This window comes from Ranitomeya imitator, chromosome 8 (assembly GCF_032444005.1).
Source record: "Ranitomeya imitator isolate aRanImi1 chromosome 8, aRanImi1.pri, whole genome shotgun sequence".
Taxonomy (NCBI): domain Eukaryota; kingdom Metazoa; phylum Chordata; class Amphibia; order Anura; family Dendrobatidae; genus Ranitomeya; species Ranitomeya imitator.
Window position 1 is genome coordinate 199831802 of NC_091289.1, and position 26572 is coordinate 199858373.

A 26572-nucleotide genomic window follows, 5' to 3' on the forward strand; every position below is an offset into this window, starting at 1 on the left:
CAGGAGCCACAGCTCTTCCTCTCACTGATACTCTGTGTCTCCTATTTGTTTTATTTTTAGGCAGGAAACATTTATACAAGAAAATCCTGCAAATCGGGGATCAAGGGACGAGCGCAATCAGGTAACCGGGGGCTGTGGATGGGATATTGCGGGTCCGGGGATGGCGCCTCAGGTGATGTGCAGCCCGATCGCCATGTCAATCAGTTGCAATTTTATTTTGCCGCTTTTCTGTTTTATTTTGTTATTCGCTGATGTTTTTTGCACTTTGGCGCATGCAGTTCAGGAATTTTGCACAAACTAAAATATGATTTTTTTTAGTTTATTTAACCGTTTTTTGCAATTTCTTAGAGCATAAAGTCTGAAGTTTTGTAAAATGCCGCCAGAATTACTGACTTGCATAAAATCACTCCAGGGGCGACTCAAGATCCCAAATAAAGAATCACGGGAAAACATCGGGGAACACCAACGTCCGAGTGCGGCCGGATTATTGTGTTCTCACATCTATAGACTGGAATAGACGAGTTTAATCTGCGTCTGACTCCCTTCTCCTGGTGATTGACGTCTCCCAGGTACATACATGACAGATACCTGTCAATCAGCTGGAGCAGGGCGGCACCGGACCAGTGGGGTCTCAGGTCCAGCTTTTCATACCGTGTTTTCTCTGGACCACCGCAGTATTTCAGAGAGACAAACCTTGCTGCAATGGGGGAGTTGCGCTCTGATTCACACCTGTCTGTAATGACGGAGCTGCGCTCTGATTCACACCTGGCTGTAATGACGGAGCTGCGCTCTGATTCACACCTGGCTGTAATGACGGAGCTGCGCTCTGATTCACACCTGGCTGTAATGGCGGAGCTGCGCTCTGATTCACACCTGGCTGTAATGGGGGAGCTGCGCCCTGATTCACACCTGGCTGTAATGGGGGAGCTGCGCCCTGATTCACACCTGGCTGTAATGGCGGAGCTGCGCTCTGATTCACACCTGGCTGTAATGGGGGAGCTGCGCTCTGATTCACACCTGGCTGTAATGGCGGAGCTGCGCTCTGATTCACACCTGGCTGTAATGGCGGAGCTGCGCTCTGATTCACACCTGGCTGTAATGGCGGAGCTGCGCTCTGATTCACACCTGGCTGTAATGGCGGAGCTGCGCTCTGATTCACACCTGGCTGTAATGGCGGAGCTGCGCTCTGATTCACACCTGGCTGTAATGGCGGAGCTGCGCTCTGATTCACACCTGGCTGTAATGACGGAGCTGCGCTCTGATTCACACCTGACTGTAATGGGGGAGCTGCGCTTTGATTCACACCTGGCTGTAATGGCGGAGCTGCGCTCTGATTCACACCTGGCTGTAATGGCGGAGCTGCGCTCTGATTCACACCTGGCTGTAATGGCGGAGCTGCGCTCTGATTCACACCTGGCTGTAATGGCGGAGCTGCGCTCTGATTCACACCTGGCTGTAATGACGGAGCTGTGCTCTGATTCACACCTGTCTGTAATGACGGAGCTGCGCTCTGATTCACACCTGGCTGTAATGACGGAGCTGCGCTCTGATTCACACCTGACTGTAATGACGGAGCTGCGCTCTGATTCACACCTGGCTGTAATGGCGGAGCTGCGCTCTGATTCACACCTGGCTGTAATGGCGGAGCTGCGCTCTGATTCACACCTGGCTGTAATGACGGAGCTGCGCTCTGATTCACACCTGGCTGTAATGACGGTGCTGCGCTCTGATTCACACCTGGCTGTAATGACGGAGCTGCGCTCTGATTCACACCTGGCTGTAATGACGGTGCTGCGCTCTTATTCACACCTGGCTGTAATGGCGGAGCTGCGCTCTGATTCACACCTGGCTGTAATGACGGTGCTGCGCTCTTATTCACACCTGGCTGCAATGACGGAGCTGCGTTCTGATTCACACCTGACTGTAATGACGGAGCTGCGCTCTGATTCACACCTGGCTGTAATGGCGGAGCTGCGCTCTGATTCACACCTGGCTGTAATGACGGAGCTGCGCTCTGATTCACACCTGGCTGTAATGACGGTGCTGCGCTCTGATTCACACCTGGCTGTAATGACGGAGCTGCGCTCTGATTCACACCTGGCTGTAATGACGGTGCTGCGCTCTGATTCACACCTGGCTGCAATGACGGAGCTGCGTTCTGATTCACACCTGGCTGTAATGGCGGAGCTGTGCTCTGATTCACACCTGTCTGTAATGACGGAGCTGCGCTCTGATTCACACCTGGCTGTAATGACGGTGCTGCGCTCTTATTCACACCTGGCTGTAATGGCGGAGCTGCGCTCTGATTCACACCTGGCTGTAATGGCGGAGCTGCGCTCTGATTCACACCTGGCTGTAATGACGGAGCTGCGCTCTGATTCACACCTGGCTGTAATGACGTAGCTGCGCTCTGATTCACACCTGGCTGTAATGACGGAGCTGCGCTCTGATTCACACCTGGCTGTAATGACGGTGCTGCGCTCTGATTCACACCTGGCTGTAATGACGGAGCTGCGCTCTGATTCACACCTGGCTGTAATGACGGTGCTGCGCTCTTATTCACACCTGGCTGCAATGACGGAGCTGCGTTCTGATTCACACCTGGCTGTAATGGCGGAGCTGCGCTCTGATTCACACCTGGCTGTAATGACGGTGCTGCGCTCTGATTCATGGTGCTCGTGGTTCGGGCATTGTGAATCCAGTGACAGGTTCCCTTTAAGGAGTTTTCCCCCACAGAATGGATCCAGTGCAGGTTTTCTGCTGTGGATTTCCATGTGGAATATCTGCTGCGTCTTTCTCTGCCAGCAAAGTACATGAGATTTTAAGAGATGTCATTCATAAGCTGTGAAAAAGAAAAAAAACTCCACAGCAAAAATTCAGCCGTGCTGCAGATCTGAGCTGCAGTGCCTGAAATCTGCAGAAAATTGTGCAGGTTTTTTTAAACTTTATATTAGTCAGTAAGAACAGGTCCCAAAGGGTTTTTCTGGGACTTTTATATTTCCGTTTTTTTCTTAGGATTGTCAGGGTCGTCGCACTGATCACATAGGTCACAGCAGGCAGTGGATGTCCTTGGTGTCAACGCTCGTTGCGTCTCAGTCCTAACCTGCTGATGGGACAGCTACGTAGCGCCAGGGATGTTCACTGCAAAACGTACGGTGTCTTATACGCCATGAAGAGGACGGTTATCCAGACACCGCGACCGTCCCACAACTTATGGATGACTGTCCCGGGAGTCGGACCCCACTGATGTTCAGGGGCCCGTGTGCAGCTCCGTGTGTTCATCCGCGTCACAGGCGGTGCAGGAGCTACTGTCCACTGCATGCACCGTCCTGTGATGTCTGTGAGCGCACACGGACCGGCCACGGACCAAACACACCCAACTGAACGAGCCTAAGTTTGGGAAAAGTTTGAGAATGTTTCTGTAATGTAAACAAGATAAAGATCAGTTCCCCCTCACACAGGACACGCTGCATCTCCTGCCCGTGTGTCCCGTGTTCCCTGCGTCTCCTGCCCGTGCGTCCCGTGTTCCCTGCGTCTCCTGCCCGTGCGTCCCGGGCAGGAGACACCTGGCTGTAATGGCGGAGCTGCGCTCTGATTCACACCTGGCTGTAATGGCGGAGCTGCGCTCTGATTCACACCTGGCTGTAATGACGGAGCTGCGCTCTGATTCACACCTGGCTGTAATGACGGAGCTGCGCTCTGATTCACACCTGGCTGTAATGGCGGAGCTGCGCTCTGATTCACACCTGTCTGTAATGACGGAGCTGCGCTCTGATTCACACCTGGCTGTAATGACGGAGCTGCGCTCTGATTCACACCTGACTGTAATGACGGAGCTGCGCTCTGATTCACACCTGGCTGTAATGGCGGAGCTGCGCTCTGATTCACACCTGGCTGTAATGGCGGAGCTGCGCTCTGATTCACACCTGGCTGTAATGACGGAGCTGCGCTCTGATTCACACCTGGCTGTAATGACGGTGCTGCGCTCTGATTCACACCTGGCTGTAATGACGGTGCTGCGCTCTGATTCACACCTGGCTGCAATGACGGAGCTGCGTTCTGATTCACACCTGGCTGTAATGGCGGAGCTGTGCTCTGATTCACACCTGTCTGTAATGACGGAGCTGCGCTCTGATTCACACCTGGCTGTAATGACGGTGCTGCGCTCTTATTCACACCTGGCTGTAATGGCGGAGCTGCGCTCTGATTCACACCTGGCTGTAATGACGGTGCTGCGCTCTTATTCACACCTGGCTGCAATGACGGAGCTGCGTTCTGATTCACACCTGACTGTAATGACGGAGCTGCGCTCTGATTCACACCTGGCTGTAATGGCGGAGCTGCGCTCTGATTCACACCTGGCTGTAATGACGGAGCTGCGCTCTGATTCACACCTGGCTGTAATGACGGTGCTGCGCTCTGATTCACACCTGGCTGTAATGACGGTGCTGCGCTCTGATTCACACCTGGCTGCAATGACGGAGCTGCGTTCTGATTCACACCTGGCTGTAATGGCGGAGCTGTGCTCTGATTCACACCTGTCTGTAATGACGGAGCTGCGCTCTGATTCACACCTGGCTGTAATGACGGTGCTGCGCTCTTATTCACACCTGGCTGTAATGGCGGAGCTGCGCTCTGATTCACACCTGGCTGTAATGACGGTGCTGCGCTCTTATTCACACCTGGCTGTAATGGCGGAGCTGCGCTCTGATTCACACCTGGCTGTAATGACGGAGCTGCGCTCTGATTCACACCTGGCTGTAATGACGGAGCTGCGCTCTGATTCACACCTGACTGTAATGACGGAGCTGCGCTCTGATTCACACCTGGCTGTAATGACGGTGCTGCGCTCTTATTCACACCTGGCTGCAATGACGGAGCTGCGTTCTGATTCACACCTGGCTGTAATGGCGGAGCTGCGCTCTGATTCACACCTGGCTGTAATGACGGAGCTGCGCTCTGATTCACACCTGGCTGTAATGACGGTGCTGCGCTCTGATTCATGGTGCTCGTGGTTCGGGCATTGTGAATCCAGTGACAGGTTCCCTTTAAGGAGTTTTCCCCCACAGAATGGATCCAGTGCAGGTTTTCTGCTGTGGATTTCCATGTGGAATATCTGCTGCGTCTTTCTCTGCCAGCAAAGTACATGAGATTTTAAGAGATGTCATTCATAAGCTGTGAAAAAGAAAAAAAACTCCACAGCAAAAATTCAGCCGTGCTGCAGATCTGAGCTGCAGTGCCTGAAATCTGCAGAAAATTGTGCAGGTTTTTTTAAACTTTATATTAGTCAGTAAGAACAGGTCCCAAAGGGTTTTTCTGGGACTTTTATATTTCCGTTTTTTTCTTAGGATTGTCAGGGTCGTCGCACTGATCACATAGGTCACAGCAGGCAGTGGATGTCCTTGGTGTCAACGCTCGTTGCGTCTCAGTCCTAACCTGCTGATGGGACAGCTACGTAGCGCCAGGGATGTTCACTGCAAAACGTACGGTGTCTTATACGCCATGAAGAGGACGGTTATCCAGACACCGCGACCGTCCCACAACTTATGGATGACTGTCCCGGGAGTCGGACCCCACTGATGTTCAGGGGCCCGTGTGCAGCTCCGTGTGTTCATCCGCGTCACAGGCGGTGCAGGAGCTACTGTCCACTGCATGCACCGTCCTGTGATGTCTGTGAGCGCACACGGACCGGCCACGGACCAAACACACCCAACTGAACGAGCCTAAGTTTGGGAAAAGTTTGAGAATGTTTCTGTAATGTAAACAAGATAAAGATCAGTTCCCCCTCACACAGGACACGCTGCATCTCCTGCCCGTGTGTCCCGTGTTCCCTGCGTCTCCTGCCCGTGCGTCCCGTGTTCCCTGCGTCTCCTGCCCGTGCGTCCCGTGTTCTCTGCGTCTCCTGCCCGTGCGTCCCGTGTTCCCTGCGTCTCCTGTCCGTGCGTCCCGTGTTCCCTGCGTCTCCTGCCTGTGTCCCGTGTTCTCTGCGTCTCCTGCTTGTGTGTCCCGTGTTCCCTGCGTCTCCTGCCTGTGTGTCCCGTGTTCCCTGCGTCTCCTGCCTGTGTGTCCCGTGTTATCTGCGTCTCCTGCCTGTGTGTCCCGTGTTCCCTGCGTCTCCTGCCTGTGTGTCCCGTGTTCCCTGCGTCTCCTGCCTGTGTGTCCAGTGTTCCCTGCGTCTCCTGCCTGTGTGTCCCGTGTTCCCTGCGTCTCCTGCCTGTGTGTCCCGTGTTATCTGCGTCTCCTGCCTGTGTGTCCCGTGTTCCCTGCGTCTCCTGCCTGTGTGTTCCGTGTTCCCTGCGTCTCCTGCCTGTGTGTCCCGTGTTATCTGCGTCTCCTGCCTGTGTGTCCCGTGTTCCCTGCGTCTCCTGCCTGTGTGTCCCGTGTTCCCTGCGTCTCCTGCCCGTGTGTCCCGTGTTCCCTGCGTCTCCTGCCCGTGTGTCCCGTGTTATCTGCATCTCCTGCCCATGTGTCCCGTGTTCCCTGCGTCTCCTGCCTGTGTGTCCCGTGTTCCCTGCGTCTCCTGCCTGTGTGTCCCGTGTTCCCTGCGTCTCCTGCCTGTGTGTCCCACCTCTGATCTATCTTTTGCAGTTTGGCGATAGTTCTTTTAGACATCGATCAGACTGCGCTCACTACCGGCCTCCGCCGTCTCCACCTCTTCTACCAGATTTCCCAACGGTTCTGTCTCCGGCACCGAGGATTCCTTCACACGGTAAGTGCTGATGATGGAGACGACAGAGATGAAAGCGCGTAGCGGCACAGATACTCATAGTCAGGGATTATGCCCCACAAGTGATCAATATCCACTGTCACCCTGGGCCAGCTATAGGCGCCCACTACCCTCCCCCATAGATCGCAGGTTTAGGTGCCCTCGGGGGTCTAAGACATAAATGTTCTAAAAAAAATAGTTTTTACAAATGCTAAAAATGAAGAAAACAGAAGTGTGAATCGCCCCCATACTCCTCAATTTCCACATGTAAGTTAAATCTATAAAAATATCAAAGCAATAATGTCGTACAGTAAACAGTACTAAAATCCTTATGCCATGTCTTGGTCACTAAACTCCCAAAAATGCAATAAAAAGTGATCAAAACATTAGATTTGCTCTAAAATGGTATCAGAGAATAGAGGGAGACACAAAAGCGCAAATAGGGTCTTATCAAACGCTACACAAAGTTGCCCACCAAGAGAACTACTCACCTGGTGAGGTTGAAGGAAGGACATAATGGCGGCTGCTGCAGATCCACAGGTCAGTGCAGGACCTGATTGAAACACACACTTAAGTAGGAAACAAGGATCATCCCCTCACTGCCGCGGGGATGATCCTTTTTTCCTACCTAAGTGTGTGTCTAAAATGGTATCAATAAGGACCTCGGCTCAACAAGGACCTCGGCTTAATAAGGACCTCGGCTCAGTAAGGACCTCGGCTCAATAAGAATCTCAGCTCAATAAGGACCTCGGCTCAGTAAGGACCTCGGCTCAACAAGGACCTCGGCTCAATAAGAATCTCAGCTCAACAAGGACCTCGGCTCAATAAGGACCTCGGCTCAGTAAGGACCTCGGCTCAACAAGGACCTCGGCTCAACAAGGACCTCGGCTCAATAAGAACCTCGGCTCAACAAGGACCGCGGCTCAATAAGGACCGCGGCTCAATAAGGACCTCGGCTCAGTAAGGACCTCGGCTCAGTAAGGACCTCGGCTCAGTAAGGACCTCGGCTCAATAAGGACCTCGGCTCAATAAGAACCGCGGCTCAGTAAGAATCTCAGCTCAACAAGGACCTCGGCTCAATAAGAACCGCGGCTCAATAAGAATCTCATCTCAACAAGGACCTCGGCTCAATAAGGACCTCGGCTCAATAAGGACCTGAGCTCAATAAGAATCTCAGCTCAACAAGGACCTCAGCTTAATAAGAACCGCGGCTCAATAAGAATCTCATCTCAATAAGGACCTCGGCTCAATAAGGACCTCGGCTCAATAAGGACCTCAGCTCAATAAGAATCTCAGCTCAACAAGGACCTCAGCTCAATAAGAACAGCGGCTCAATAAGAATCTCATCTCAACAAGGACCTCGGCTCTACAAGGACCTCGGCTCAATAAGGACCACGGCTCAATAAGGACTGCGGCTCAGTAAGGACCTCGGCTCAATAAGGACCGCGGCTCAATAAGAACCGCGGCTCAGTAAGAATCTCAGCTCAACAAGGACCTCGGCTCAATAAGGACCTCGGCTCAATAAGGACCTGAGCTCAATAAGAATCTCAGCTCAACAAGGACCTCAGCTCAATAAGGACCTCGGCTCAATAAGGACCTCGGCTCAATAAGGACCTCAGCTCAATAAGAATCTCAGCTCAACAAGGACCTCAGCTCAATAAGAACCGCGGCTCAATAAGAATCTCATCTCAACAAGGACCTCGGCTCAACAAGGACCTCGGCTCAATAAGGACCACGGCTCAATAAGGACCGCGGCTCAGTAAGGACCTCGGCTCAATAAGGACCGCGGCTCAATAAGGACCACGGCTCAGTAAGGACCTCGGCTCAATAAGGACCTCGGCTCAATAAGGACCGCGGCTCAGTGAGGACCTCGGCTCAATAAGGACCGCAGCTCAGTAAACCTCGGTTCAATAAGAATCTCAGCTCAACAAGGACCTCAACTCAATAAGAATCTCATCTCAGCAAGGACCTCGGCTCAATAAGGACCTCGGCTCAGTAAGGACTTTGGCTCAATAAGGGCCGCGGCTCAGTAAGAACCTCGGCTCAATAAGAATCTCAGCTCAACGAGGATCTCGGCGCAGTAAGGACCTCGGCTCAATAAGGACCTCGGCTCAATAAGGACCACGGCTCAGTAAGGACCTCGGCTCAATAAGGACCTCGGCTCAGTAAGAACCTCAGCTCAATAAGGACCTCGGCTCAATAAGGACCTCGGCTCAATAAGGACCTCGGCTCAGTAAGACCTCAGCTCAATAAGGACCTTGGTCAATAAGGACCTCGGCTCAATAAGGATCTCGGCTCAGTAAGGACCTCGGCTCAATAAGGACCTCGGCTCAGTAAGAACCTCAGCTCAATAAGGACCTCGGCTCAATAAGGACCTCGGCTCAATAAGGACCTCGGCTCAGTAAGAACCTCAGCTCAATAAGGACCTTGGTCAATAAGGTCCTCGGCTCAATAAGGATCTCGGCTCAGTAAGGACCTCAGCTCAATAAGGACCTTGATCAATAAGGACCTCGGCTCAATAAGGACCTCGGCTCAATAAGGACCGCGGCTCAATAAGGACCTCAGCTCAATAAGGACCTTGGTCAATAAGGACCTCGGCTCAATAAGGACCGCGGCTCAATAAGGACCTCGGCTCAATAAAAACCTCTGCTCAATAAGGACCTCGGCTCAACAAGGACCTCGGCTCAATAAGGACCTCGGCTCAACAAGGACCTCGGCTCAATAAGGACCTCGGCTCAACAAGGACCTTGGCTCAACAAGGACCTCGGCTCAATAAGGACCTCTGCTCAATAAGGACCTCGGCTCAATAAAATCTCTGCTCAATAAGGACCTCGGCTCAATAAAATCTCTGCTCAATAAGGACCTCGGCTCATCACACATGTCACAAAAGTTGCAGGTCCCAGAAAATGGCAAAACAAAAAGAACAATTGTATTTATTTTACAAAGATTTGTTTTGCTTTTTTTCCACTAAAATAATAAAATTGTTTATCCAGTACGCCGTAATCGTACTGTCCCGGATAATCCTGTTACCAACTTATTTTACCAAGCAATGATGAACACTGTAACCCTCAAACCCTATTAACCATGCTGGCAAAATTGTGTTTTCTTGTTTTTTTTCAATTTTACCTAATTAGGATTCTTCTTCCATGTTCCTGTACATTACTTGCCAATATGAGGGCCGTCATTCAAAACTACAACTTGTCCTCCAAAAAAAAGCCCTTATGGCTGCGGCTCTTGGAAAAAGAGGAGGAAAAAATGAAAACGCAGAAATGAAAAGTGGCCTGGAAGGGTTAATGGCCCGGACCACGCGGAGGACACGAAGACCCGCAGCTACTAGTGATGAGCGAGCCTGTTGCCACTACTCGGTGCTCGCCCATCACTAGCAGCTGCCACTACTCGGTGCTCGCCCGTCACTAGCAGCTGCCACTACTCGGTGCTCGCCCGTCACTAGCAGCTGCCACTACTCGGTGCTCGCCCGTCACTAGCAGCTGCCACTACTCGGTGCTCGCCCGTCACTAGCAGCTGCCACTACTCGGTGCTCGCCCGTCACTAGCAGCTGCCACTACTCGGTGCTCGCCCGTCACTAGCAGCTGCCACTACTCGGTGCTCGCCCGTCACTAGCAGCTGCCACCTACTCGGTGCTCGCCCGTCACTAGCAGCTGCCACTACTCGGTGCTCGCCCGTCACTAGCAGCTGCCACTACTCGGTGCTCGCCCGTCACTAGCAGCTGCCACTACTCGGTGCTCGCCCGTCACTAGCAGCTGCCACTACTCGGTGCCCGCCCGTCACTAGCAGCTGCCACTACTCGGTGCCCGCCCGTCACTAGCAGCTGCCACTACTCGGTGCTCGCCCGTCACTAGCAGCTGCCACTACTCGGTGCTCGCCCGTCACTAGCAGCTGCCACTACTCGGTGCTCGCCCGTCACTAGCAGCTGCCACTACTCGGTGCTCGCCCGTCACTAGCAGCTGCCACTACTCGGTGCTCGCCCGTCACTAGCAGCTGCCACTACTCGGTGCTCGCCCGTCACTAGCAGCTGCCACTACTCGGTGCTCGCCCGTCACTAGCAGCTGCCACTACTCGGTGCTCGCCCGTCACTAGCAGCTGCCACTACTCGGTGCTCGCCCGTCACTAGCAGCTGCCACTACTCGGTGCTCGCCCGTCACTAGCAGCTGCCACTACTCGGTGCTCGCCCGTCACTAGCAGCTGCCACTACTCGGTGCTCGCCCGTCACTAGCAGCTGCCACTACTCGGTGCTCGCCCGTCACTAGCAGCTGCCACTACTCGGTGCTCGCCCGTCACTAGCAGCTGCCACTACTCGGTGCTCGCCCGTCACTAGCAGCTGCCACTACTCGGTGCTCGCCCGTCACTAGCAGCTGCCACTACTCGGTGCTCGCCCGTCACTAGCAGCTGCCACTACTCGGTGCTCGCCCGTCACTAGCAGCTGCCACTACTCGGTGCTCGCCCGTCACTAGCAGCTGCCACTGCTCGGTGCTCGCCCGTCACTAGCAGCTGCCACTGCTCGGTGCTCGCCCGTCACTAGCAGCTGCCACTGCTCGGTGCTCGCCCGTCACTAGCAGCTGCCACTGCTCGGTGCTCGCCCGTCACTAGCAGCTGCCACTTCTCGGTGCTCGCCCGTCACTAGCAGCTGCCACTACTCGGTGCTCGCCCGTCACTAGCAGCTGCCACTACTCGGTGCTCGCCCGTCACTAGCAGCTGCCACTACTCGGTGCTCGCCCGTCACTAGCAGCTGCCACTACTCGGTGCTCGCCCGTCACTAGCAGCTGCCACTACTCGGTGCTCGCCCGTCACTAGCAGCTGCCACTACTCGGTGCTCGCCCGTCACTAGCAGCTGCCACTACAATATATATATGTATAAGAAATACCCCAAACTGAGCTGCAGTGTCGGTGCGCAGGATGAACGCACAATGTGAACGGCCACAGTCTGCAGATTATCCAGGGAGCACAGACTGCAGTAATTCTGCATTTACCTCCTAGAAAGAACAGGCCGATGCCACGCTTATCTCTGCCGGATGCCAATACATCAGACATTTCTTCTGTTTTATTTTTAGGTGAAACAATTATGGAACAATTAACTATTTTAAAAGAGGAACGGATCCAGCTGGAGAAATCCCGAGAGGAGATAATAAAACGGATAAAATATCTGCTGGAACAGCAAAAACTCAGACGCCAGCAAGGTACTGATCCATGAGTGGTGGGGAGGTACCGGTCTGTATGTGATAGTGATCAGGTGCCAGAAAGGTATCGATCTGTATGTGATAGTGATCAGGTGCAGGAAGGTATCCATCTGTATGTGATAGTGATCAGGTGCCCGGAAGGTATCGATCTGTATGTGATAGTGATCAGGTGCAGGAAGGTATCGATCTGTATGTGATAGTGATCAGGTGCAGGAAGGTATCCATCTGTATGTGATAGTGATCAGGTGCAGGAAGGTATCCATCTGTATGTGATAGTGATCAGGTGCCAGAAAGGTATCGATCTGTATGTGATAGTGATCAGGTGCAGGAAGGTATCGATCTGTATGTGATAGTGATCAGGTGCCAGAAAGGTATCGATCTGTATGTGATAGTGATCAGGTGCAGGAAGGTATCGATCTGTATGTGATAGTGATCAGGTGCAGGAAGGTATCCATCTGTACGCCATAGGCGGAGTCATCAGTCACTGCGGTGTCCCCCGTCTTCTGCACCAGTTGTAATATTGTTTCAGCGAATTCTAAGTCATTGATACAATGTTCCTTGGTTGTTACTGATCAGCAGCGGGGTCAGTATTAGTTTTGCTTTTCTTCCTGTAGTCAGAGATTCCTGGAAGAAGAAGTATTTTGAAACAAAGAAAGAGACGGCGACATTAGAGGAGAGACTGAAGAAGCTGGTAATCGAAACCGACGTTAACTACCAGAGGCTCCTGACCCAGCTGGCAGCGCGAGACAGCAAAAAACGTGCAAAGCACCCGACACTTGCTGCCAACCCAAAGGTATATATAGGGATCAGGACAACAGTAATGGACCCCAGTATATAGGGGGCAAAAGAAACATCACCCCCTGCTGGCCACAAACAATGCTCCTTCTGAATACAGGGAGCTCCCCCTAGTGGAGGCTGCAGGGAGTCATTGTACATATCTATGTCTGCCAAGGGGGCGGAGATGTAACTGCTATAACAATACAGTGGCAGGTGAACGTCTGTGCACCGCTGGTCAAAATTACTGTTATTGTGAACAGTTCAGCAAGGTGAAGATAAAATTATCTCTAAAACGGCTAAAGTTACAGATCACACATTTCCTTTCTATTTTAGCCAATAAAAAAATAGAGAGAGAATTTTTACATCTTTTTACATGTTAAAAATTACAAAAAGGAAAATAGGCTGGTGTAAAAGTTTGTGCACCCTGCATGGTTAATACGAGCGCCCCCTTTTGCAAGTATCACAGCTTTGAAGCCGGACAAGAGTCTTTCAGTTCTTGTTTGAGGGATTTTCATCCATTGTTCCCGTTCTTTGAGATCTCTGGTCGCCTTCCATCCTCAGCTATTTTGTGGTCTCACCACAGATTTTCAGTGATGTTCAGATCAGGGGACTGTGAGGGCCATTGTAAGGAAAGGGCAGCTTGAAAACGCTTTTCTCGCTTCTTACAGCCTTCTCCTGCTTTGTGGCCTCCACCATTTTCCCAAGTGCTCGGCAGCTCCTTAGAAGAACCCATGGCTGCTGGTTTTTGGCACAAGGTTAGAGGAGGCTGGGTTTTTATAAAGTTGGGTAATTTGCATCATCTGGCCTTTCCTAACAATGATGGTGTACAAGCCTAACCCTACCAGGCTATTTAAGGGCTGAAACCTTGGTCAAAGTTGTCTGAGCACACTAATCTCAAAGGGTGCCCAAACTTTTGCATTGGCGAATTTTCCTTTTTTGTAATTTTTAAAATGAAAAAGACAATTTTTTTTTTGCTTGTCAAAAATACAAAGGAAATGTGTGATCTGTAACTTCAGGCCTTTTAGATCATTTCACCTTCAACTTACTGATCTGTTCACAATAACAGCAATTTTGGCCAGGGGTGCCCTGACTTTTACATGCCATTGTATATGAGAACATTAATCCACAAACGATATTGGACATACATTGTATCACAATAGATTGCAGACACTATTAGGCTCTGCTCACAGTGACGTAGATTCTCTTATGTGAGAGAATCGGGCCAATTATATTATTGACACTCGACACAATCTGTCACCTGAGAGTGATCTGAATTTTTTGCATGAGAGAATCGTAGCATTGGTGATCGGAAGATGGAGATCTTCATTTCTCAGTCTTCTCCATTCTCCGTGGTTGTCGCACTGCACTCCGATGTCATCCGAGTGCAGCCTGATGTTCTGCATGCACCTATAGACATGTATGGCTGTGCATGATTTCAATTCCGGTGCCACTTGCAGCATGCGGAGATTGTTTATTCACGCCGATTCACCATGTGAAAACAATGGCAGATCTGTGCGGCCCCACCATACACCACGGGGCAGAGTGTGATCCGATAAGGCACACACAGCGCGCGGCCGTGTTATACACCAGTGTGAGCGAGCCCTTAAGATTAGACACCAGGCTGATGGCCGCCCGTTGAGAGTCATCGTGTAAGATGCGATTCATCTTCCTCCATGGCCGGTGATTGTATTTCTCTGGACAGGACTCTTTAATAATGGCAATAACCGCAACGCGGCAGGAACTCGACCAGCTGAAGCGGAAGGTGGACAACGCCAGGATCAAGCTCGTCATCGAAATTAAGGTGACTGAAAACACTATGCCATAACTCAGTCAGAGGTGCCCAGCAGTTAGAAATGGTAAAACCCCCCCGACCCAACATCACCCCCCACTAAGGAGCTGGTCCCATGTGTGGGGGGGAGCCGGCCATCTCTCCGCCACCTTCCTCTGACTGGTGCCTCGACCACTGCCGATGGTGGCAGAGCGGCTCCTTGGTGTTTATGGGGAGTTGCCCAGTCTGCCTAGGTCCACCAGACTCCATTACCAAGCCTTGCTTTGGTTTGTGGCATTTTTGGGATCAGCAGCTTCGTTTCAATGCTGTGCAGGCTCTGGGTGCAGCCAGATTCCATAGAACTCGAAAAACAAAGTTATAGAGTAAATGTCCATCGTGAAAGTGAGTAACGTCAAGTAACGTCACATCTGACACCTGCCAATCACGCAGTGCCAGTAACATGAGGTCAACGGCTCCGCCAGGCCTGGACGTGAGGTCGGCGGCTCCTCCTGGCCTGGACGTGATGTCGGCGGCTCCTCCAGGGCTGGACGTGAGGTCGGCGGCTCCTCCAGGCCTGGACGTGATGTCAGCGACTTCTCCAGGCGTGGATGTGATATCAGCGACTTCTCCAGGCGTGGACGTGAGGTCGGCGGCTCCTCCAGGGCTGGACGCGAGGTCGGCGGCTCCTCCAGGCGTGGATGTGATGTCAGCAACTTCTCCAGGCGTGGACGTGAGGTCGGCGGCTCCTCCAGGGCTGGACGTGAGGTCGGCGGCTCCTCCAAGCGTGGATGTGATGTCAGCGACTTCTCCAGGCGTGGACGTGAGGTCGGTGGCTCCTCCAGGCGTGGACGTGAGGTCGGCGGCTCCTCCAGGCGTGGACGTGATGTCAGCGACTTCTGCAGGCGTGGACGTGAGGTCGGCGGCTCCTTCAGGAGTGGACTGTTGTGAATTCTGTTGTCAAGCTCCCTCCTGTGGTCATGAGTGGTACTTCGGCTGGTTCTGTCTATGAGCTTCCTCTGGTGGATGTGAGTGGGGCTGCGGCTTCTGAGTTTCCTTCCTCAGGTGACGAGGTTAAGTCGTTAGGTGCTGCTCTATTTAACTCCACCTAGTTCTTTGTTCCTGGCCTCCAGCCAATGTTCCAGTATTGGTCTTGCTTTCTCCTGGATCGTTCTTGTGGCCTGTCTGCCCTGCATAAGCTAAGTTCTGCTTGTGTTACTTTTGTTTGCTATTTTTTCTGTCCAGCTTGCTATATTGGTTTTTCTTGCTTGCTGGAAGCTCTGAGACGCAGAGGGAGCACCTCCGTACCGTTAGTCGGTGCGGAGGGTCTTTTTGCCCCCTCTGCGTGGTTGTTTGTAGGTTTTTGTGCTGACCGCAAAGCTATCTTTCCTATCCTCGGTCTGTTCAGTAAGTCGGGCCTCACTTTGCTAAATCTATTTCATCTCTGTGTTTGTATTTTCATCTTTACTCACAGTCATTATATGTGGGGGGCTGCCTTTTCCTTTGGGGAATTTCTCTGAGGCAAGGTAGGCTTATTTTTCTATCTTCAGGGCTAGCTAGTTTCTCAGGCTGTGCCCGAGGTGTCTAGGTCTGGTCAGGAACGCTCCACGGCTACCTTTAGTGTGGTATGATAGGATTAGGAATTGTGGTCAGCAGAGTTCCCACGTCTCAGAGCTCGTCCTATGTGATTAGCAACTATCAGGTCATTTTCTGTGCTCGTAACCACCAGGTCCATTGTGGTTCTGAATCACCTGTTCATAACAGTGGACGTGAGGTCGGCGGCTCCTCCAGGCCTGGACGCGAGGTCGGCGGCTCCTCCAGGCCTGGACGCGAGGTCGGCGGCTCCTCCAGGCCTGGACGCGAGGTCGGCGGCTCCTCCAGGCCTGGACGCGAGGTCGGCGGCTCCTCCAGGTCTGGACGCGAGGTCGGCGGCTCCTCCAGGCCTGGACGCGAGGTCGGCGGCTCCTCCAGGCCTGGACGCGAGGTCGGCGACTCTTCCAAGCCTGGACGTGAGGTCGGCGGCTCCTCCAGGCCTGGACGTGAGGTCGGCGGCTCCTCCAGGCCTGGACGTGAGGTCGGCGGCTCCTCTAGGCCTGGACGTGAGGTCGGCGACTCCTCCAGGCCTGGACGTGAGGTCGGCGACTCTTCCAGGCCTGCACGGGAGGTCGGCGGCTCCTCCAGGCCTGGACGTGAGGTCGGCGGCTCCTCCAGGCCAGGACGCGAGCAAAGCAGGACTAGCGCTTCACAGCAGATAAACACCCTGACACCAGACAAGGTAAAACTAACAGACTCCACTGTGAGAAGCCGCCATTGATCCGGCTCCGGTGCAGTTAAACCTACAAAGCCACGGCATAAAGTGCCCAGGAAATAATAAGGGGGACGCGACCCTCGCTTACAACCCACAGCCCCTCTAATCAGCTGATCGGTGCTGGGAGCAAGACCCCTGCTGACCTGATACCATTAAGATCCCACCATGTCTGGTCTTACTGACCGCTCATCAGATCCCGCTTCAGGAAAAGCCCTTTAATTATAAGAGTCCAGAACGTCTGAAGTCCAAATCCTTAGAGTCTCCTATGAAGTAACGAGTGACGCACAGGCAGTGTATTATAGGCGAGTCTAATGTCTGTGGCCAGAGAAGGAGCTCCGCAGTCACAAACCTCCATTGCTCTGCTGCGGCTCCTGCTCTCGGGGGCAGGTGAGCGCGGATTGGACTATTGTCAGCTGTAACTCACAGTAAACCCCTCAGGACATCAGCATAAGGCAGAAACAGTCAGAAATGATGATGTGCTCCATAATTAGTGACTTTTCACTCTCGGTTTCTGTACTTTAGCCATTAAAATAAATCCCCAATAAATTGATGCAATTCAGAAATCTGGCTTAGACCTACTTCCATTGCTGACCGTGCCCATTGCCCACAAATCAGTGCCATCAAATCACAAAAAGTCAAATCCTTGTAGATAAGAAGTGCGCAGCAAAATTTGCAATATCTTGATGACAAAATTTTGGGCAAAGCTCTGGATCCATGTGCACCTACAGTGGGGAAATAAGTATTTGATACTCTGCTGATTTTGCAAGTTTCCCCCTACATGGAATACGGAGATTAATGTGGGAGTAAGGCTACGTTCACATTAGCGTTACGCTAATGTGCGTCGCTGTTGCGTCGGCGACGCAGCGGCGACGCGCCCCTATGTTTAACATAGGGGACGCGTGCGTTTTTTTGTTAGCGTTTTTCGACATGTGCGTCGTTTTCGACGCTAGCGTCGGACGCACGAAAATGCAACAAGTTGCATTTTTCGTGCGTCCGATTTTCGTCAAAAAACGACGCACGCGTCGCAAAACGCAGCGTTTTTGCGCGCGTTTTTGGTGCGTCGCGCGTTGCGTCGCCGACGCAGCGGCGCGCAACGCTAATGTGAACGTAGCCTTAATTGTTTGTCTTCATTGGATTTTTTTTTTTTTTTTTTTTTTAAAGGGGAAACGGGCTGACTTGTTTTATTTTAATATTTTTTGTCTCCTCGGGGACCTGAACCTGCAATGGATTAATAGCTTCTTCTATAGACTGCAATGCTTCAGGCAGAATGCGATTATTCCACGAAGCCCCTCCAGGAGACCCCCGGCTGCCAGAACAGCCCCCTGTATTGCATTTACATGAAATTGGGAAGTACAGAACCCAGAATAAAATAGGGGAACAAAGCGACCCCCCCTCTGGTTACTCTCAACTCTATGTCTTTGTTTTAACTTCTGTGTTAATAAAATTATTCTTTTTTATTCTGGTTCTGTATTTCCCCTTTTTTTGGATAATTAATTGTTTTGGAAGTTTACCTGAAAATTCTTTATGGTCTTTATTCTGGTTTTTGATTGTGTTTACGTAGTAGAATAGTAATGATCGCCGCTCGCTGCCGACTGTGTGACGCGGCTCCATGCAGGCGGGAAGGGGTTAATAGGGAAAGTCACAAAGTGGCTCCGTATATTCATCCCAAATGTGAAATTAACATCTTCTTTGCTGAATTTCAGATGAGGACGCAGGCGTCGTCCGACCTGAACGTTCTGAAAGCAGAATTAGCCCAGAGGAAGTGTCAGTCCGGGCTGGGCAGCCCACCATCGCTGTACGCACTGTGAGGCCCCATGCACACACAGACGTCGCACGTGGACCCCATATTTATTGCTTTTCTACGTGATAAGAGTTTTGAAAATAAAATTTCTATCTATTTTCTAGAAGGCTGCATGTCAGGGATGGTCACTGCATAACGTAGCGCCAGGACTAAAACCCGAGTACACAGGCAGCGATTCTGGAAATGTAGTTTGTTTGTTTGTTTGTTTTTTACTTTGTAACATTAAAACTTCTGGACCTTAGACTGAAAGATCTTTATTGCAGCAGAACCTAAGAACCTACATAGGAAGAATTAAATGGGTAACACCTGTGGTCACCACTAGAGGGAGCACAAGAGCTCGCTGAGTACTGGTAGTGTAGACTCGGTACGCAGTAAGCTCCTGAGCTCCCCCTAGTGGTGGCCACAAGAGTGCAGAAACTGAAGTAATGAAGCAGTAAAGTGATCATGGCGGCACTGGGGGGTGGCAGATGATTGAGCCTCATTTGTGCCAGCGCTACAATCATCCCAGGTATGGCTGACGTCAGCATAGTGCAGTCTGCACAGCTGCAGCCCTCCTCTCAGAGCCCCCCATCATGGCAGTAAGGCTTTCCACATGGCTGCAGTCTGTTGTTGGGCTATAGGATCACTGGAGTAATCCAGTAGATCTCCATTCCACATGCCGATGCCTCTGAGACCTAGTTTCTTAACATAAGTCGCCTTTAATGAAATGCTTTCCGGATCGTCGTACCAAACCTGGTGGAAGTCTCCCTTGGAGTCCTATGGAAACATGAAACTCGTTTAGTCATCGGCCAGGACGGTGACCAGATCCAACATGGAGGACGAGCACCGACCTTATAATTATAAAATGGAGCTTTCTGCACGTCGTTCCATAATCTGCCGCTCACCGAATCGTTCACTTGCTTCATAATCGTGCGGAACGGCACCTGCCGGCCCACCGCGTCGCTGCACTCGGCCCCTCGAAATGGCTTCTTGGCTAATTTGCACCGATGATCCTGAGAAAATCCAAAAAACAGAAATATTCTAATGACTATCAGAGGGTTTTCCTACAATCTCAGGTTATCCATAGCGTAGGCGATAAGTTACTGATTGCCAGGGTCCGACAGCGGGAGCCCAGGACGGCGGGGGGCTGCCTAGTCATCAATGGATCGACCTGCGCTCGATTTATGGTCTATGGGGCGAACGGAGGACCCCGAGTACAATGTCCCACAGACAGTGGATGGAGCTCCGAGCCACCATAGGCCTCTCCGGCGCCCCCTTCTCAGGATTGCCGGGAGTCCGCAGTCAGTGCGCTATCCCCTCACCTGTAGAGTTAACCCTTTAAATACAGCGAGTGGTGTAATGGGCCGAGATAATCACTCATCATGTCGGCACGTGATCTGCACCATTACAGTTCTGATGGGTCGGTGGCTGCTTCCCTTGGGGCCATCATCACATCATTATGTCAGAATTTGGGCCCAATGATGGGGTCTCTGGTGGCCCAGTCGGATCTTGGGAGTTGGGGCTCATGCACCTATAATATGATACTGGAGCCCCATTCCATGAGAGAGAGGGTGCGGTACAGAAGCACGATATGGCGGCACACAGGGTCTATAGCGCCATAGTATGGATGTACAGGGTCCCGGTCCTCACGGGTCAGGACTTATAGGCTCCAGAAGGAGAATCCATCACTTCCGGGCTAGCGAGACCCCCCAATAATGGGACACAATACCTGTGTTAGGTTCAGGCAGCCGTAGTCGTAGCCGTACCAGGGGACGCCCATCACCAGCTTCTTCGGATCAATGCTGATATTGATGAACTGCTCGTACCCTGCAAGAGATGAGGAACATTTCTAAAAAAAAATGCCAAAATGGAAGTGGAGAAACGAAGATGGAGGAAAACGTCTCGCCCCAATCACACAGTCCTGACATTTTCTGTACAATTAAAGGGATTGTCCACTACCGGCCAACTCAGCAAAATAAAGGCAATGTCTGCGCGCCGGTCCTGCGATCTAGAGTCACGGACCAGCTGCAATCGCTGAGCGGTTCCTTGTGCCTGTGACGGGCTAGGTCGCTGTTCACACCTCAGGGATATTTGCTGACCGAGCGGTCCGTGAAGAATCACAGAAACCTGCATGATGTCATCCAAGCGTCTGATCGACCGCAGTAACACAAGCCGACGTCTCGCGACCACAGTGGACGTGACGCCATCTGTGCCAACTGGTCTTTACACAAATTGTTAGATAGGAAAAAGGTGGAGACATTCTATTCACAAATAAGAGAAACTGATGAATCTCGGTCCGTTCTTCTCGTATGTGAAAAGAGGAAAAAATGAGAAACCCCTGAAACACCGGAGCGGAGGGAGGACGGGTGCGTCTGTGCCCCGAGGCCTTCAGTCCTCATGGTCTCCTGCACCTCACCCACAGCACACGTCCCGGGGCAGACATGGCGGTCACACTGCTGGAGGACTGACCCGCGATGGTTTGGTTGAATGGCGCGTTTGCCCCAGCGATACATTCCGTCCAGATCTGGGATTGTTCATCGTAGGACATCACAAACAAGAAGTCGCACAGGTCCGCGATGGCCGTATAGTTATAGCATCGGAGGTCAATGCAGGCGGGCGACCACGGAACATCGAACGTCACCTACAAGAGGGCGAACACACAGAAGGGGTTAAACACACAGTGGGGTCTGAACCGGTCATACTGCTCCGGATTGAGGTCACTTTAGATCAATATCTGCAAATTGGAACAACGGGTGGAAAGATTCGCGCCATTTCTTAATTTTGGACTCACTCCGATTTGGCTTCTAAATAAGAGTAAAATAATTATCTAAATTCCATTCTACAAAGTATCACAGTCCTGGGCAGTGGCGCACCACCAATGGCGGCAGACCACACGGCTGCTATGGGGCCCCATGAGTCAGGGGTCCGGTGCCAACACCAGCACTGGGCCCCCACCAGTCATTGCACAGGGGCCCCATGAGTCAGAGGTCCGGTGCCAACACTAGCACTGGGCCCCCACCAGTCATTGCACAGGGGCCCCATGAGTCAGAGGTCCGGTGCCAACACTAGCACTGGGCCCCCACCAGTCATTGCACAGGGGCCCCATGAGTCAGAGGTCCGGTGCCAACACTAGCACTGGGCCCCCACCAGTCATTGCACAGGGGCCCCATGAGTCAGAGGTCCGGTGCCAACACTAGCACTGGGCCCCCACCAGTCATTGCACAGGGGCCCCATGAGTCAGAGGTCCGGTGCCAACACTAGCACTGGGCCCCCACCAGTCATTGCACAGTCCACTGAATTGTCATCCTGGATACAATGATGGAGGAGGGAGCATCAGCTGACACTTCCTCCATTATTATTCCTCGGCGTCTGACGGGGAATGATTAGGAGAGGTGAGTATACTGTATAGAGGACCATGGGCTGTGCAGTGTACTGTATAGAGGGCCATGGGGAGTGCAGTATACTGTATGGAGGACCATGGGTGAGTGCAGAATACTGTATAGAGGGCTACGGGCGAGTGCAGTGTACTGTACTGTATGGAGGACCATGGGGAGTGCAGTATACTGTACTGTATGGAGGACTATGGGCGAGTGCAGTGTACTGTATGGAGGGCCATGGGCGAGTGCAGTATACTGTACTGTATGGAGGACTATGGGCGAGTGCAGTGTACTGTACTGTATGGAGGACTATGGGTGAGTGCAGTATACTGTATGGAGGACTATGGGCGAGTGCAGTGTACTGTACTGTATGGAGGATCATGGGGAGTGCAGTATACTGTACTGTATGGAGGACCATGGGGAGTGCAGTATACTGTACTGTATGGAGGACTATGGGCGAGTGCAGTATACTGTACTGTATGGAGGACTATGGGCGAGTGCAGTGTACTGTATGGAGGACTATGGGCGAGTGCAGTGTACTGTATGGAGGGCCATGGGCGAGTGCAGTATACTGTACTGTATGGAGGACTATGGGCGAGTGCAGTGTACTGTACTGTATGGAGGACTATGGGTGAGTGCAGTATACTGTATGGAGGACTATGGGCGAGTGCAGTGTACTGTACTGTATGGAGGACCATGGGGAGTGCAGTATACTGTACTGTATGGAGGACCATGGGGAGTGCAGTATACTGTACTGTATGGAGGACTATGGGCGAGTGCAGTATACTGTACTGTATGGAGGACTATGGGCGAGTGCAGTGTACTGTATGGAGGGCCATGGGCGAGTGCAGTGTACTGTATGGAGGGCCATGGGCGAGTGCAGTGTACTGTACTGTATGGAGGACTATGGGCGAGTGCAGTGTACTGTATGGAGGGCCATGGGCGAGTGCAGTGTACTGTACTGTATGGAGGACTATGGGCGAGTGCAGTGTACTGTACTGTATGGAGGACTATGGGTGAGTGCAGTATACTGTATGGAGGACTATGGGCGAGTGCAGTGTACTGTACTGTATGGAGGACCATGGGGAGTGCAGTATACTGTACTGTATGGAGGACTATGGGCGAGTGCAGTGTACTGTATGGAGGGCCATGGGGAGTGCAGTATACAGTATGGAGGGCCACGGGCGAGTGCAGTGTACTGTATGGAGGACCATGGGCTGTGCAGTAAACTGTATGGAGAGCCATGGGCTGTGCAGTAAACTGTATGGAGGACCATGGGCTGTGCAGTATACTGTATAGCGGACCATGGGCTGTGCAGTATAATGTATGGAGGACCACGGCGAGTGCAGTATACTGTATAGAGGACCATGGGCTGTGCAGTATACTGTATAGAAGACCATGGGCTGTGCAGTATACTGTATGGAGGACCATGGGCTGTGCAGTATACTGTATGGAGGGCCCCGGGCTGTGCAGTATAATGTATGGAGGACCATGGGGAGTGCAGTATACTGTATGGAGGACCATGGGCGAGGGCAGTATACTGTATAGAAGACCATGGGCTGTGCAGTATAATGTATGGAGGACCATGGGCTGTGCAGTATACTGTATAGAAGACCATGGGCTGTGCAGTATAATGTATGGAGGACCACGGGGAGTGCAGTATACTGTATGGAGGGCCCCGGGCTGTGCAGTATAATGTATGGAGGACCATGGGGAGTGCAGTATACTGTATGGAGGACTATGGGCGAGGGCAGTATACTGTATGGAGGGCCATGGGCGAGGGCAGTATACTGTATGGAGGGCCATGGGCTGTGCAGTATGCTGTATGGAGGACCATGGGCTGTGCAGTATACTGTATGGAGGACCATGGGCTGTGCAGTATACTGTATGGAGGACCATGGGCTGTGCAGTATACTGTATGGAGGACCATGGGCTGTGCAGTATACGGTATGGAGGACCATGGGGAGTGCAGTATACTGTATGGAGGACTATGGGCGAGGGCAGTATACTGTATGGAGGGCCATGGGCTGTGCAGTATACTGTATGGAGGACCATGGGCTGTGCAGTATACTGTATGGAGGACCATGGGCTGTGCAGTATACTGTATGGAGGACCATGGGCTGTGCAGTACACTGTATGGAGGACCATGGGCTGTGCAGTACACTGTATGGAGGGCCATGGGCGAGGGCAGTATACTGTATGGAGGGCCATGGGCTGTGCAGTATGCTGTATGGAGGACCATGGGCTGTGCAGTATACTGTATGGAGGGCCATGGGCTGTGCAGTACACTGTATGGAGGACCATGGGCTGTGCAGTATACTGTATGGAGGACCATGGGCTGTGCAGTATACGGTATGGAGGACCATGGGGAGTGCAGTATACTGTATGGAGGGCTAGTGGAGGTCATTATACTGTATGGAGGCTTATCATACTGCATGCAGGGCTGTGTGGAGGTCACAGTTGGTGTGAGGGGACATCATACTGTGTTGGGGTCCACACACTTTGCCAGGAGAGTTAAGGTGGGGTACAGTAGGGTCACCATACTGTGTATGTGGAGGGTACTGTGGGGGGGGATAATACAGTGTTTGTGGGGCACTTTGTCGGTATCATACTTTGTAAATTGCAATAAATGGGAATCTGGGGCTTCAGTTGGAGGAAAATCACCTTGTAGAGGTTGTAAAGCTGTGAGATGCTTTTCTGTGACCCTACTATTACTTTTTGGTGGGGGGTGCAGGCAATTAGAACTTCTGCTATGTGGCCCCGTGATTTATATGCACGGCCCTTGTCCTAAGCTGCATTCACACTTTTCAGGCTCCAGAGCAGAAATCTTCAAAATATCTGGGCAATTTGCATTATAAATTGTTACAGAAGACACAGAACAGTAATATCATAGAAAACGAGTTGTCCCATAAATATCGCTGCTGCTAGTGGTCCTGTGTGATGGCAGCAGAACAGTGAATGCAGCTCCGGGAGAACAACATCAATACAATGTAGCAAAAGTGGATATAAATAAACAAAGAAAGCAGAAACTGAGAAATAAACATGGACGTTCACAGGACAGAATGTAAAAACCAACACATTGCGTCCTGCAGGAGAGGACACAGCGACGTAATAAAGGGAAGAAAAACCTAAGAAAAAATGGATACAAGAGCTCAAAGTAAAAAATGTAACAACTTTATTAAAGACCAATCATGAACAACAATACACAAATAAACTTTAAAAACCATACATATACGATGCAAAGGCTAAAAGCAGAGACGAGCCTAGTGCCACGCACAAAAACACAAGTATAAGTACAAATGTGATGTCAAACACATCAGGTAGTAGCTGAAAAACTCATAGGGCCATATATAGTTAGCATATATCCTATATAATAATAAATAGTAAGTGTAATATGGTCACAATACAAGCTATAGTTCTAAAGTACTAGGCAGGCGGCAGGAATGTAACAAAAATATATGACCAAATGTAAGGGTGTCACATTAAGAACATAGTGCATATTGAATCAACCCCACCTGGTAAATATCAGCTGTTACAAAAGCAGTAGTATAGCAAAGCTGTCCGATCCCTCCTAAATGGCTCACTAAACCATGCAATGCATGTGAACCCGGGAAATCCCAAGCAAGGAAAGGGGAGGAAAGACTAGGCTGTAGGAAAGTGAATACCTTACCGACCTGCTGTAATCATGCGTGGAAGAGGAGGCCCCGACGCGCGTTTCGCAGAAGTTGCTTCCTCGGGGGGCGCTAGTGAGGAGTGGAAAGAAAGGGGGTCCTTAAATATCCAACTAATGAGACCTCCAGGCGGTAGGAATGGCGCTGCATCCGGCCCGGCAGTGGCTGGAAGCGGCGGAGGCGGCGTCCAACGTCACACACCCGCGCCCCGCACTGACGCGTCAGTGGGAGGGGCCGGCCGTGCGACGCGAATAGGACGCGTGTCCACGGCAACCAAGCACACGCCCAGCCAGTGAAGCGCACGCCGCCCGGAGGGAAGGAAGACGCTGACCAAGGAGAAACAGCAAGGAGTCTATGGGGAGAAAGTGCATATCGCTCTGATCACTGCAGAGAAAGTGGAATCGGACTAAAGTGCATACCAGGAGGCCGAACATAGCCACAAAAAGGTTGATGCATTAAGTTAGACTACATATAAAAGTGATATTGAAATGGGATAATGGTGATAATAATGAAAGTGAACAATATGTCACCAGACCACTGATGGGCACTAGTCTACTAATACTAGGTGCTAAAATATATAACCCATATAGGGAACTAATTAAATAGGTGATACTAAAAATAGCATAATAGAGATGTAAAAATGGTGAAAGCATAAAGCGCTACGAAAAACAAAGAAGGAAATAATCCTACAGGGGGAATCATAATGGCAATATGCTGAGCACCCGGAGGAGGATGTGGGGGGCACATACTTTCTCCATATTAATGTCTATGGATGTAGATGAGGACAGTGAAGCCCCCGGAGGAGGATGTGGGGGCACATACTTTCTCCATATTAATGTCTATGGAGGACAGAGAAGCCCCCGGAGGAGGATGTGGGGGGCACATACTTTCTCCATATTAATGTCTATGGATGTAGATGAGGACAGAGAAGCACCCGGAGGAGGATGTGGGGGGCACATACTTTCTCCATATTAATGTCTATGGATGTAGATG

The 26572-nt window shown here is 51.6% G+C and overlaps 2 protein-coding genes across 4 annotated transcripts in view; one reads left to right on the forward strand and one right to left on the reverse strand.

Annotated features, from left to right (window-relative positions):
* SPATA1 (spermatogenesis associated 1) overlaps positions 1–18793 on the forward strand; it is a 44508-nt gene extending 25715 nt beyond the window's left edge. For 2 of the 3 annotated variants that reach the window (XM_069735816.1, XM_069735817.1), the window contains 6 exons: positions 61–121; positions 6589–6709; positions 11776–11901; positions 12516–12694; positions 14381–14479; positions 18455–18793. In XM_069735816.1, coding sequence (XP_069591917.1) covers positions 61–121; positions 6589–6709; positions 11776–11901; positions 12516–12694; positions 14381–14479; positions 18455–18559 — 691 coding nt within the window. In that variant the 3' untranslated portion in view covers positions 18560–18793. The remainder of the gene's footprint in view (positions 1–60; positions 122–6588; positions 6710–11775; positions 11902–12515; positions 12695–14380; positions 14480–18454) is intronic. The other variant, XM_069735819.1, reaches the window with a different exon arrangement.
* The window catches only part of CTBS (chitobiase), a 47875-nt gene continuing 40093 nt past the window's right edge, over positions 18791–26572 (reverse strand). Inside the window, exons 4-7 of the mRNA XM_069735820.1 lie at positions 21001–21172; positions 20261–20358; positions 19383–19544; positions 18791–19308 (exon numbers count right to left, since the gene is read on the reverse strand). Coding sequence (XP_069591921.1) covers positions 19123–19308; positions 19383–19544; positions 20261–20358; positions 21001–21172 — 618 coding nt within the window. The 3' untranslated portion in view covers positions 18791–19122. The remainder of the gene's footprint in view (positions 19309–19382; positions 19545–20260; positions 20359–21000; positions 21173–26572) is intronic.